Source organism: Suricata suricatta, chromosome 1, assembly GCF_006229205.1.
Source record: "Suricata suricatta isolate VVHF042 chromosome 1, meerkat_22Aug2017_6uvM2_HiC, whole genome shotgun sequence".
In the NCBI taxonomy this organism is placed as follows: domain Eukaryota; kingdom Metazoa; phylum Chordata; class Mammalia; order Carnivora; family Herpestidae; genus Suricata; species Suricata suricatta.
The window spans coordinates 100,446,792-100,459,107 of record NC_043700.1 but is presented as its reverse complement, the minus strand read 5'-3'; the positions used below and the strand labels follow the sequence as shown (position 1 = coordinate 100,459,107).

Sequence of the window (12,316 nt, the reverse complement as noted above, 5' to 3'; positions counted from 1 at the left end):
TGGGACAGTTACCCTCTGTTGGGGTTGACAAGTTCTTTAATTGACTGAGACAGCCACCCAACCCTTACAAAATGATAGGAGTTGTTTGTCAATATGTTAGCCAAATAAAGAAGCTAACTGCAAATGCTTAGTTCAAGTCTTCTCCATTTGAGTAGACTTTAATTTTCATTTCTGAGAGAAAAAAATGCTTATTTAAGTTAGAACAATACATATTGAAAAGAAGGACAAGGATCAACTAGTGCCATATTTGAAAATATTTTATATTACCACCTATGCTTGGATTTCTTGTAATGGCAAAATCTAATCTTTTATAATTCAACAATATAGGATAAAGTCAAGGTGATATATTTATCTACTTATATGTGTCTGTTGTATGCAAATATCTCTTTTTTTAAGTCTATTTACTTACTTTGAGAGAGAGGAAGAGGGAGAATGAGTGGGGGAGGGGCAGAGAGCGATGGAGAGAGAATCCCAAACAGGCTCAGCTTTGTCAGCATACAGACTGATAGGGGGCTCTATCTCTCAAACTATAAGATCATGACCTCAGCCAAAACCAAGAGTTAAATGCCCAGATGCCCCACAGATATTTCAAAGGTTGTCTGAAAATGTGCATACTGGAGATTTAATTTAAAAGTGTTCTTTTCAAATCAGGAATCCATGTTGTACATGCAAGTCTTCGGCGAACTCGTGTAACTTGGTTTTGCTCTTGCAGCTGTCATCCTTCTCCATTCTGTCATGTCTTTTTCGGTATAAAAATATACAAATATTCCTAACATCTCAAAAATCCTGAAAACAATGACAACAATAACAACAAAAGCAACTCTATGGACTGCATGTTCCTCTTTGTTTATTGAATAAGAGGATGCATTACTCTTTTTCATTTCTTCCTTCTTCACAGAGGCATTTATTGTGAAGAAAGTATTTGTAATATCATATCACACCTCTTTCCCTCCCATTCTCTCTTTAATCTATCCCAGTGGGGCTTTCATCCCCTAATTCCACAGAATCTGATCTTGTCAATGTCTCCAGTTACCTAAATGTTATCAAGTGTAGACTTATGGAAACTAAACTTTTAAAGTATTCACTAGGGGCGCCTGGGTGGCTCAGTGGGTTAGGCCTCCGACTTCGGCTCAGGTCAGATCTCACGTTTGGTGGGTTCAAGCCCCGTGTCAGGCTCTGTGCTGACAGCTAGCTCAGAGCCTGGAGCCTGCTTCCGGTTCTGTGTCTCCTTCTCTCTCTGCCTCTCCCCCTCTCATGCTCTGTCTCTCTTTGTATCAAAAATAAATAAAAACATTAAAAAAAAATTAAAAAAAAATAAAGTATTCCGTAAAATTGATATCTTCATTCTCTTACCACTTCTCTCTTGGGTTCCATGACACCATTTACCCTTGGTTTTTGCCTATCTCACCAATCATAACTTAAGTTTGGGTTCTGCAATGGGTCCCTACCTTAGTCTTTTTTTCTTTTTTCTTTTTTTTTCTTTTAATTAACCTATAATATTTTTAAAGTTTATTTATTTATTTTGAAAGAGAGAGAGCAAGCATGGACGAGCAGAGATAGAGGGAGAAGATACCAAGCAGGCTCCAGGCAGCCAGTGCAGAGCACAGACAGGGAGCTCAATCTCACAGTCTGTGAGATCCTGACCTGAATTGAAATCAAGAGGGAGACTTAGCTGAGTCACCCAGGCGCCCCTTTCATCTTTTCAGATAGCTTTGTTCTCATTTGTCAGCATTACAAAAGAGCTTTTCTAGGATGTAGTAATAGTTTTTGCTCAAGTGCACATTAAAAATGGCATTCTGATCCGTATATTGAAGGTTTTAATAGTAGCTTCACATTTAAAAACCATACTAGCTTAATTCTTAGAAAAAGCATTCAAGTTTCAGAGTTTGACAAATCACAAACACCATTAGGATGATATATGACTTTTAGCCATTTCTAAAGAAGCATCTAATATTTGGAACCATGGTTTTCATTTAAGTGGCTTAAGAACAAATTATTAAAGTTTACATATGTTCGTTTTTGTAAGCTATGTGGAGGCCAATAAATAATGTATACACGGCCACAAATCAAGCATATTGTCAGTCAACACATTTTTATTGTGTCCGTCCAGTGTAGTAGATGCTAACTTTACCCCTGTAGTTAAAGACTTATGACCCCAGGCCTCAAACTGGCATGGGAGACAGGCAATAAATCAATAAGTAATACTTACAACTGGAAAAGGGTGTAAAAGGGAAAGGAAGTCAATATTATAAAAGACAGCAAAGGGATGTTACACTAAGTTTGGTGCACGTATTTGTTTTAATTATGAAATAAAAGGTTTTTTTTCATTTGATCACCAAATTCTGATAAACTCCTAACTAAGAGGTACCATGTTAGTTAGTAACAATGCAATGATGAAAGATGTGTATTACCTGGTACCAAGGAGCTTGTTGTCTAGTAGTCATAACTACTGAAATGGTTATTGATGCTTTTGTCAGTTTTCCTCTATAAATGCTTAGCTAATTTACTCAGTCTGAAGTGTAATTTTGAATATGTAAGAACTGAATGTTTATTGGTACTGTAATTTACCCAGACCAATGTTTTCAAATAAGTATAAAGACCTATCTTCAGAATAGCACCTGAGTAGCTCAATCAGTTAAGCTTCCGGTTCTTGACTTTGGCTCAGGTCATGACCTCATGGTAGTGAGATGGAGCCCTGTGTGGGGCTCTGTACTGATGGCTCAAAGCCTGCTTGGGATTCTCCCTCTCTCTTCCCCACTTCCTCTGCCCCTCTCCTGTTCATGTGCTAGCGTGCGTGTGCACGCACACACTCACACACACACCTTTTCTCTCCCTCTCTCCTTCTCTCTCTTTCTCTCTACATATATATGTATATATATATATATATTTATATATATATATAAAGTTGTCACATGATGTAATTTGTATTTTCTATTATTTATGTAGGAAAAGTAGTTAATAGTTACTATGAATTTAGTAGCTCTTGAGGATAAGGGCATTTACTCAGAAGAGAATTTCTACATGTTTTACATATAGTAATATGTGTATTTGTAATGTGCATTATTTAGTCAACAATGAATCATACATTTAGGAAAGGATTCCTTACAAAATATCAACTAGAGGGGCTCCTGGGTGGCTGAGTTGGTTAAGCATCCGGCTTCGGCTCAAGTCATGATCTCACAGTTTGTGGGTTGGAGGCCCGCATTGGGCTCTGTGCTGACAGCTAGCTCAGAGCCTGGAGCCTGTCTTTGGATTCTGTGTCTCCCTCTCTCTGACCCTCCCCTGCTCGCACTGTTTCTGTCTCTCAAAAATAAATAAAACTCATAAAAAATTTTTTTTAGATATCGACTAGATACAGAGCTGGAGCTATTGCTATACTTGAATTATCACCATACTTTTTCCATTTCCTTCCACTAAGATATAGGGGAAAACTAAATGCCATACATTTGTACAGTGTTTAAAAATGAATAAGGGAGAGGATGAATGTATAGAGCACAGAGGACTTTTAGACAATGCAACTATTATGTATGATACCAATTCAGTGGCTATATTAACAATGGAGAAAGTTGTGTGGGGGAGGGAAGTAATATTTATGTGGGACTCTGTAATATCTGTTCAATTTTGTTATGAAACTAAAACTTCCATAAAATTAAAGTCTATTAAAAATAAACAAGAAAATGTATAAGGGGAAATATCTACTTATGTGTGTACATGTGTGCATATATATGTATGCATAAATACACATATGTATATGTTAAATGAGACTATTAAGTACATATATAGATTATATGAATCAGTCTATGCACACACAATTTATGAGCGTGTATATACATATATTTTTAATCTTCATAGCAGCTTTTTGATATAAACATCTGTTGGGGCCCAGTAGGCAATAATAACCCTCAAACAATATTTTGCTTCTTGGACCGCACATATAGCTTCTGTTCATCCTATGATTTACTTTATTTTCTGGCTCTTTGTCTACTGTAGGGAGTGAACATAATCTTCTCTCAAAAGATTTGCTTAAGGATAAGCATCCTACCCTTGAATAACTAATGAAGGGCCTTAAGGAATGTATATCTCCTCATAGAATTCTTCAGACATCATATGTTTAAAACCAGACTATTATTAGGGGATTCTTCTTTTTGCAATGACTTAAACCTGTTACTTACTGATAAGAATGATGTAATCACCCAGGGTATATAAGACCCTGGCTATCTTAATAAAGGAGTCCTCTTTTACCAACCACCATCCACGTCGTCTGTCTCATCTGTCTTGTCTGTCTTGTTCGTCTTCTTTTCTAGAGATATTTTCACCAACACCAACCCCCTACTCGGGACCTTTCGACTGTGGTGCATGGGTTGGTCCCTCGCATATAGAGTGGCGCCCGAACAGGGACCTGAGTAGAAGGCACATCGACGGTAAAGTAAGTGAAGTTTTCTCTGAAATAAGGGAAAGTATGTGGAATATTCTCTGAAATAGCTCCATGGAACGTAACGTATGTGGAATATTCTCTGAACTAGCTCCACAGGTTTCGGGTTGGTTAGGATCTCACCCAGGGTGCTGCAGATCCCTCTATGACTAGATAGAGAACAGGGGGTGGGGAACGGGAAAAGATTGCCCGGATAAGTGCTTTCCTTATACAGACAGAAAATAAGGAAAGGGAGTGAAGTAAAGAAAGAGATTGCCCAGTTCAGTGTTTTTCTAATGTCTAGATCTTGTTTGTAAAATCTTTTGGGAGAGGATTATGTTCACTCCCTACAGTAGACAAAGAGCCAGAAAATAAAGTAAATCATAGGATAAACAGAAGCCATATGTGCAGTCCAAGAAGCAAAATATTGTTTGAGGGTTATTATTGCCTACTGGGCCCCAACAAACATCTATGTCATTTTAGTGGCATGCCATCCTGTACTTAGAATGTTTAGGTGTTTTCCAAAGTTCACACAGCTCTAAGAACTACAGCAAAGATAACTGTGATTTCTTTTGTTGACCCTTATTTATAATCATACTATTACTTTTCTTTGCTAAATTTATATCAATACAACTGGAAACATCTTTTTAAAAAGCATTAAAATTTACAAAGTATATTTTAATATTTTTGGTGACAGCTTTTTATTAATTGATTTATTTGAGGGGCAGCTTTTTAAAATTAATGGAACAAGACCGGCGAGAGGTGGGATTATGAGTTCTATGGTGGTATGTAATTGTGTGATGACTTAGGTGAAATCCCTACTGGGCACTAGGAAATGTTCTGCTTTCTCATGTTTTCTCAAATCATGAGATTCTAGGCACTGACATGACTTGATTTGGTAAATGGTGCTGGTGGTGCTGAAACTGAGGAATTTCTACTTTTAATTTGGGATATCACTTCCCCTTTATTTAAAAAAGATTTTTGCCCGGGGTGCCTGGCTGGCTCTGTGAGTAGAGCATATGACTCTTAATTCCTGGTTGTGAGTTCAAGCCCCATGTTGGGTGTGGAGCGTACTGTAAAAAAATTGTAAATAAATAAATAGATATTTTGCCTGAATTATTGAGTAGCCACATCCTTAACAGCAATGCTAGTATATTGTTACTGTGACATTAATTTCACTCTATTCATTTTTAAATTCAAGCAAACCTTTAACCACATGTCACATTCCACTTTCATTTACTAAATTATGTAAATGTGCTGGTCAGTTTGTACATCAATGTATTTTTCAAATTGTAAAGCAAACAAAATATAGATTCATGACACTATGTAGTAGAGCCCCAAACAGCGACGGCACCTACCAGGATTGAGCAATAAGCAGGTGAATCACTTTGGGTGATACCCTAACATGTGACTTATTTCACATTTATTGAGTACTTAAAACTTTCAGTGGTGGTGAAGGGCTTTAAAAAAGTCTGTTTTAAAAACAAAAACAAAAATAGGGGCGCCTGGGTGGCTCAGTTTGTTAAGCGTCTGGCTTCGGCTCAGCTCATGATCTCATGGTTTGTGGGTTCAAGTCCCACATCAGGCTCTGTGCTGACAGCTAGCTCAGAGCCTGGAGCCTGCTTCAGAATCTGTATCCCCCTCTCTTTCTGACCCTCCCCTGCTAGCGCTGTCTTTCTCTGTCTCTCAAAATTTAATAAAAAACATTTTTAAAATGTTTAAAAAAAACAAAAATAAAGTATAAGGGTTTTAGATGGTAAAATTTAGACTGTCATATGACTGTGTAATCATGAGCAAAATCCTGATATTTGGGATTGTGTGATTTTTTTTTGTATGATGGATTTATAATAATTTTTCTATATAGTTGATAGGAATTTGTAGGTACTACTATTTTATTCAGTGTAGACAGTTACTCCAGAATATGTTTGCTTGAAAGATAGCAGTGAAAAAAATAATTCCTCTATTTTCAGAGAAATTCAGGAGAGGGGAGTATTTGTGAATTTTCTGGCAATCTGACATGTTACTAAATCTTTATTACCTCCATATACCTACCCATACTGTCTAGAATAGCGTTTGTCCTGCAAACAACCCTTCTCTCTCCAGATTACAATGATTTGGGCTCCCAGCTGAGAGCCCAACTGGCGTTCTCTGCCATCACGCAAGTACCCAAATCCTAGTCCACTCCACATGCCACCTTCTCAACCATCCTTTCCCTGAAAATAAGTTCCTGTTAAGAACGGCTCCAATGTCATTTCTAGTATAAAGCATCAGTTGTCTTGTATTACTTTATATAAATGATTCCTATTTAGTCTAATGGAGAATTTAAAACTTTACCTTTGTGTTTCCAAATTAAAATAATAACAGAATATATCCGGTCTTCAAGAAAGCTTTAATGTTGTAACTAATCTTCTTGAATCTATTCCAAGTTAATATACTACTGGCTATGTATTTCCTCTACAGGTAAACAAATACTTATGAGAGTAAACTAGGAAAACAAGTTTATTGTTTTTGAATTGAAAAGAATTGGAGAATTATACTGACCCCAGGAAAACAATAGGTCTTAAAACTTGCTTGTCTTTTACAAGCTATGTATGCTGAGTAATACATTTATACTATTTATGAAAAATGGGATACACTTTTAGCTAAATGAAAGAATATTTTTTGTAAAGAAAATTCACATTGACTTCATCTTAGAAAATTTATACCTGTAGACTTATTTAAGGAATAAAGTTTGGGAATCACTGAAGTCAATAAATCAAAGCAGAATCTTTAAATTCAAATATCAGATATACCTTTATGATTTTTTCAACTTTTGATGATTAGTTGAGTTTTCATAGGGTTAATAAATGCCTGAATAGAACCTTGCATAATCATAATGGAAGTTTTGTTTCATGTGTTTTGGTGCCATTTTGACAAGCACCAAATTGTCACACTGAGATATTATAGCATGATTTTTTGGAGTGTAATATTAATGAGGCACTTAACAATTTATATTGCTGAATGTCATCTATAACATTGCTTTCATCATTTATTGGGCATACATTTATATTCTGGCAACTTTTATTTAATTTTTATAAATAGCTGAGATGTACATGCATCTTTTCCCTTTTCTCTTTCAGTAATCTTGCTACCTTCTTGAACCCATATTTTATAAGAAATTTGTTTTGTCTTTTTCTACAGGTGAAGCTATTACGGAACTTGACCAATCAATACAGTAGACTCCTTTATCTAAATGAGTTCACTAAAAGTAACTCTCAGTGTTCTGAATTCTAGAAATCTGGTTTTCTCTCTTCCTCTCTACCATGTAGTTTGCAGATATGAAGTCTAGAACAGCTGTAGTCATTTGCTACCATGCAGAAAGTTAATCTGAGAGGGATAAAGTCAAGAAAATCTCAGGGAAGTTCATCTGGGCCTAAATCATATTTCACATCAGGCCCAATTTAACTCTTGGCATTGTCAGTCACATAACAATTTTTTGTAATCATTTACCAGTTTAAGTCTGTCCCACACTTATTTTCAAATAAGTATATAATGGATAAGAAATTTGTTACCAGGAGTGAGATTTCAAGAACAGGCTAGAATTCCTTAAAAGTAAGAGAAGTGAGAAAGACCACTCTAGCACAGAAATTGAAAATCTATGTTTTACAATTGCACAATGGTTGGTTAAAGCAGAGTTATTGTAATTTGGGCCTCAGGCATGTGCCACCAACAAGACACCATTAGGCAACTGGGGAGTGGGGTGGGGAGTAGGACAAGGGATTCTACAGCCTAAAAAGAAACAATCTTGCTTGTTATGCACTTCTGAAACCAAACACTAAACTTGGTCAAGAGGGGATCCCCTGTCTACAGTCTGCAATACAAGTATACTAAGTTAAATTTTCAAGGTCCCTCATAATTGGAAAAGCTGAATTGTGGGTAAACCCACAACAGAAGTCTATGAAAACAGAGAGATGAGAGACATAATGGGAGAAAACAGAAAGGAACAGAAAATTTATAGCCTTGGGGTGCCTGGGTGGCTCAGTGGGTTGAGCGTCTGACTTTGACTCAGGTCATGATCTTCCATTCCATGAGTTTGAATCCTGCATTGAGCTCTGTACTGACAGCTCAAAGCCTGGAGCCTGACATGGATTCTGAGTCTCCCTCTCTCCGTTTCCCTTTTCTCTCTCTCTCTCCCAAAAATAAATAAACATTAAAACATTTTTTTTTAAAAGAAAATATACAGCCCTATTCTAGCATAGTTCTTAAACACTGTCTCCTTAGAAAAGTATGAACACTCACATTATGGGAAATGAAATAAAATGAAGGTTAAGACAAGGCAATAAATAAAAAAATACTCACCCACTAAAGCCCATTCTTTCTTTTGACTTTGGTAAAGATACTATCTATATATCTATATAAACACATACACTTTAGTATATACACATATCCAGACTAAAGCTCATTCAGATAAACGTTTCCCAATTAAAGATGGAAGCAGCACTATCATTATAACATTATTTTTGAAAAGCCTTTCATAAGATTATTTATCCACCTGATTTGTAAATGACTTAAAGTTAGTGTATTGTGTTTTCCACATGGAATTAACCCCATTCTTTTTATAGATATAAATCAAGTAAGCACCGGTTTTCAAAAATGATTTACAGTATTTAAATGGTATTTTTCCAAGATGCCGTGGATACCAAACTTATAACAAGCCTCATTAGGAATAGTTTTTAATAAACACAGCAAAAAAAATTAAGTCTGATTTCCTTTTACAGTAAATATTTAATAGTTTTTGATTTCTAGTTTACAATGGACATGAATGATTTCACCTCTTCAGTAATACTTTTATATTGATTCAAGATATTTTGATTCAATATATGGTAATAAATTTCCACGCATTACCCATTAGTATTTTTTAATGGCGATGTAATACTAACAACCACTACCTATAAAACACATCATTATTATGGTGGCTTTACAAATCTTTTCTCCAGTTATAAGTTCTAAAAAAAATAAAAACAAAAATAAAAATAAAAAATTCCAAGAATTACAGAATCCTGAAGATGTAACAAAGTTGAATTCCACCTTCATAATATTTCCATTTTATCCTAAAAGAGAACCTTAAAAAAGAACGACGTTGCTGTAACAGACCACCTTGCTAATGATATAAAAGATTAGCAGGAGCCAGAACTGTGTGTCTGATATGCGGAATTTTGTAGTCAGAGCTGCACCTCATTAGGAAAATGCTCAAAGGTAAAACAAAATATGGTGGTGACACCTGAACCATTCTGATGATGAGTCGCTTAATTTATATCAAAATTTTTTCATGATGATCATCCTCCCCTCAAATGCCTTTAAAAAAATACATTACACAGTACAGTATCAGAAACCAAAGAGAGCACGAACTATTTTCAAGAACAGAAAAATCTCTAGCACAGAAAGGTATCTTGTAGTAAAGAGCAGACTTCTTTGGGGACCGTAATCAATTAGTTGCAGTTCATTATGAAGACTTCTCTTTCCTTTTATGGGGAGAGTCTACTCTGTTCGAAGGTGCCACACCATTTTCTGTTCCTTTTCTAGAAGACCTCCCTTTGGTCCGTTTCTTCTTCACACTTGGGGCCTGAAGAGGAACATCTTCTTCCATCCACCTCTGAAGCTGAACATTAAATAAATTCCATGTTATGTATGCTTGGATAGTGCAGCTGGAGGACAGAACAGCAATTTTAGCTGCCAACACATTTACATTCCCACTAAGGCCATCCGGATTCCGATTCTGCCCTCCGGCCAGGTGAAAGCCCACAGTCAGTACAGAAACAATTAAAGTCACGAGTCGCCCCAAAATAAACACAATTGCCCACAGAGAAACCTCTTTCTGGTACTTTTCATCGCTAAAATAAAACAGGTCACAAATGTGGGAAAGTAATTCAACGAAATAATGCATCATCAAGAGGACGAGTCCCAGATGGTTCAAGTATAAGAGGTAAGCTCCAGCGATGTGAAAGAGGTGAAGGCCAATATAGACAAGTTGACGAGGGATGTCTTGCTTTTTGATTCTCTGGAAATAGAGTTCGGGGAGGGCATGAAACCAGTATGCCAACTGTGATATGTAGAAAAACTTCATCTGAAATGTCATCATATTGTGGGGATGAGCCCTCCATAAAAGAGTTAGGTCTGACAGACAGTTTTCAGAAACTAGAATGACTGTGCCCCAAATACAAGAAACAAGGTAGAATACACTAAACTGGCCGGATTCATTAAATCTGCTTTGTTTCGGTTTGGGGAACTGCATTCGCCTGTTAATTTTATCCAACACATACTCCTGAATCGTGGCGTGAATGATGATTGCCACCAGCATGTAGAAGAAAACCGTGGCCAGATCTTTGATGCCGTAATAGTAAAGGAACTTGGATTCTGTGGCTCGGTCTTCTGCGGCAGGGAAGGGAACGCTGTGCTGAAGGGTAATAAACACGATAGACGCTTCTGCTGTTCCCTCGAACATAAGCCCCAGCACGAAGAACATCCCCACACAGGCGACGAGGTCCGCATGATTCTGCAGGATGAATTCGTGGCTCAGGACTGGGGGGTTCTTGGTGCTCTTCTTACGAAACGCCATGGCAGCGCGTCCCAGATACTCACCGACGAGCCGCAGCTGCCTCCCCCTGGCTGCTCCTCACAGCGCCGCCGCTGCCGCAGCTCCGGGGGCTTCACTTCCCATCCCCGAGCCAGTCCCGGGTCGCCGCGGCCGCCCAGAAAAAAATAAATCAAAGGCAAGGGCCGAGCAGGACTGAGCATGCGCACCAGGGGGACGGCGGAGGCAGGAAAGGAAATCGAGCGCCGCGCCCCTGCCCGGCGTCAGGCCCGGGGTTGCGAGCGTGGATCTCGCACGTTGATCGTCGCCTCTTGGCACCCACTGCCCCCTTCGAGATGCTCCTGAATTATTTTCCAAAGGCATCTTCCTTGGTAACCATGACAAAGCAGGACAGCAGTCTGGTTGTTCATCAGAATGGTTATGAAAACAGCATAATAGTAATACTGACAGAAGCAAATTCTCATGGTGCTTAGCCTTTACCAGGTGCTGTTCTAAGTACTTCGCTTATATTTATAAACGTGTCATTACTGGAAAACCCAATGAGGTAAATATGGGGTGATAATCTTTTCTTACTCTTAATTTTTACTGTTATTATTTTCTTTTTTACAGATGAGAAACTGAAGTACAGTGAGGTTAAGTGAGATGTCTAAGATCACACAGCTGGTAAATGTCAGAACCAAAAGTTGAATCCAATCTGGATCCAGAGAGAGCATGTGCTCTTCCCTGTTGTACTGTATTGGCTATTATTGTGAATCATTCACACCTAAGTATTTATTTACAGCAACAACAAAGCTTACTAAAAAATAACTCCCTGTGAGCAATAACAATTGTGGCACTAATTGTATTTATTATAGTTTTAAAGGTGGAGGGGTGGTTAGAAGGGGAGAGCTATCAGTTCATAGGAAAGTTTTTGGCTATAAAGCCCAAAACTGTTTTCCTTACTTTCGTAGATAAGAATCTCATGTTTCATTTTTATGATTGTTGCATATAAATTTGCTAAAATACACATATTTGAAAAACAGCTTCTTTTGTAAATGCTAATACCTTGTTCAAGTCAAATTTCTTGTCTGTCTTCAAATTTCTCTTTGAATCCACAGCATTTTCCTGTTTCTTCTGGGTCCCATGAGATCATAATCATTACTGATAAAGTTTGAAGTTTGGAATATACATTTCAAAAGGAAAGTACCACATAATTTAAAGAATAAAGCACACATTAAATTTAGAACGGCCAATTGCGTTTTATCACTGTTTCTCTGCAAGCTGTGCACTAACAAAAGATGCAGTCCAACTGGTGTAATTACTTTTAAGATATTGAACAAAATACTCTGATCAAT

At 37.3% G+C, this 12,316-nt stretch overlaps 1 protein-coding gene across 1 annotated transcript; it reads right to left on the bottom strand.

Moving 5' to 3' along the window:
• Positions 1-9,150: 9,150 nt before the first annotated feature.
• Positions 9,151-11,117, bottom strand: TRAM1L1 (translocation associated membrane protein 1 like 1). The gene has a single exon (XM_029917478.1). It carries the CDS (start codon positions 11,004-11,006, stop codon positions 9,894-9,896), a length of 1,113 nt encoding a protein of 370 aa, XP_029773338.1. The 5' UTR covers positions 11,007-11,117; the 3' UTR covers positions 9,151-9,893.
• Between the last annotated feature and the right edge of the window lie 1,199 nt (positions 11,118-12,316).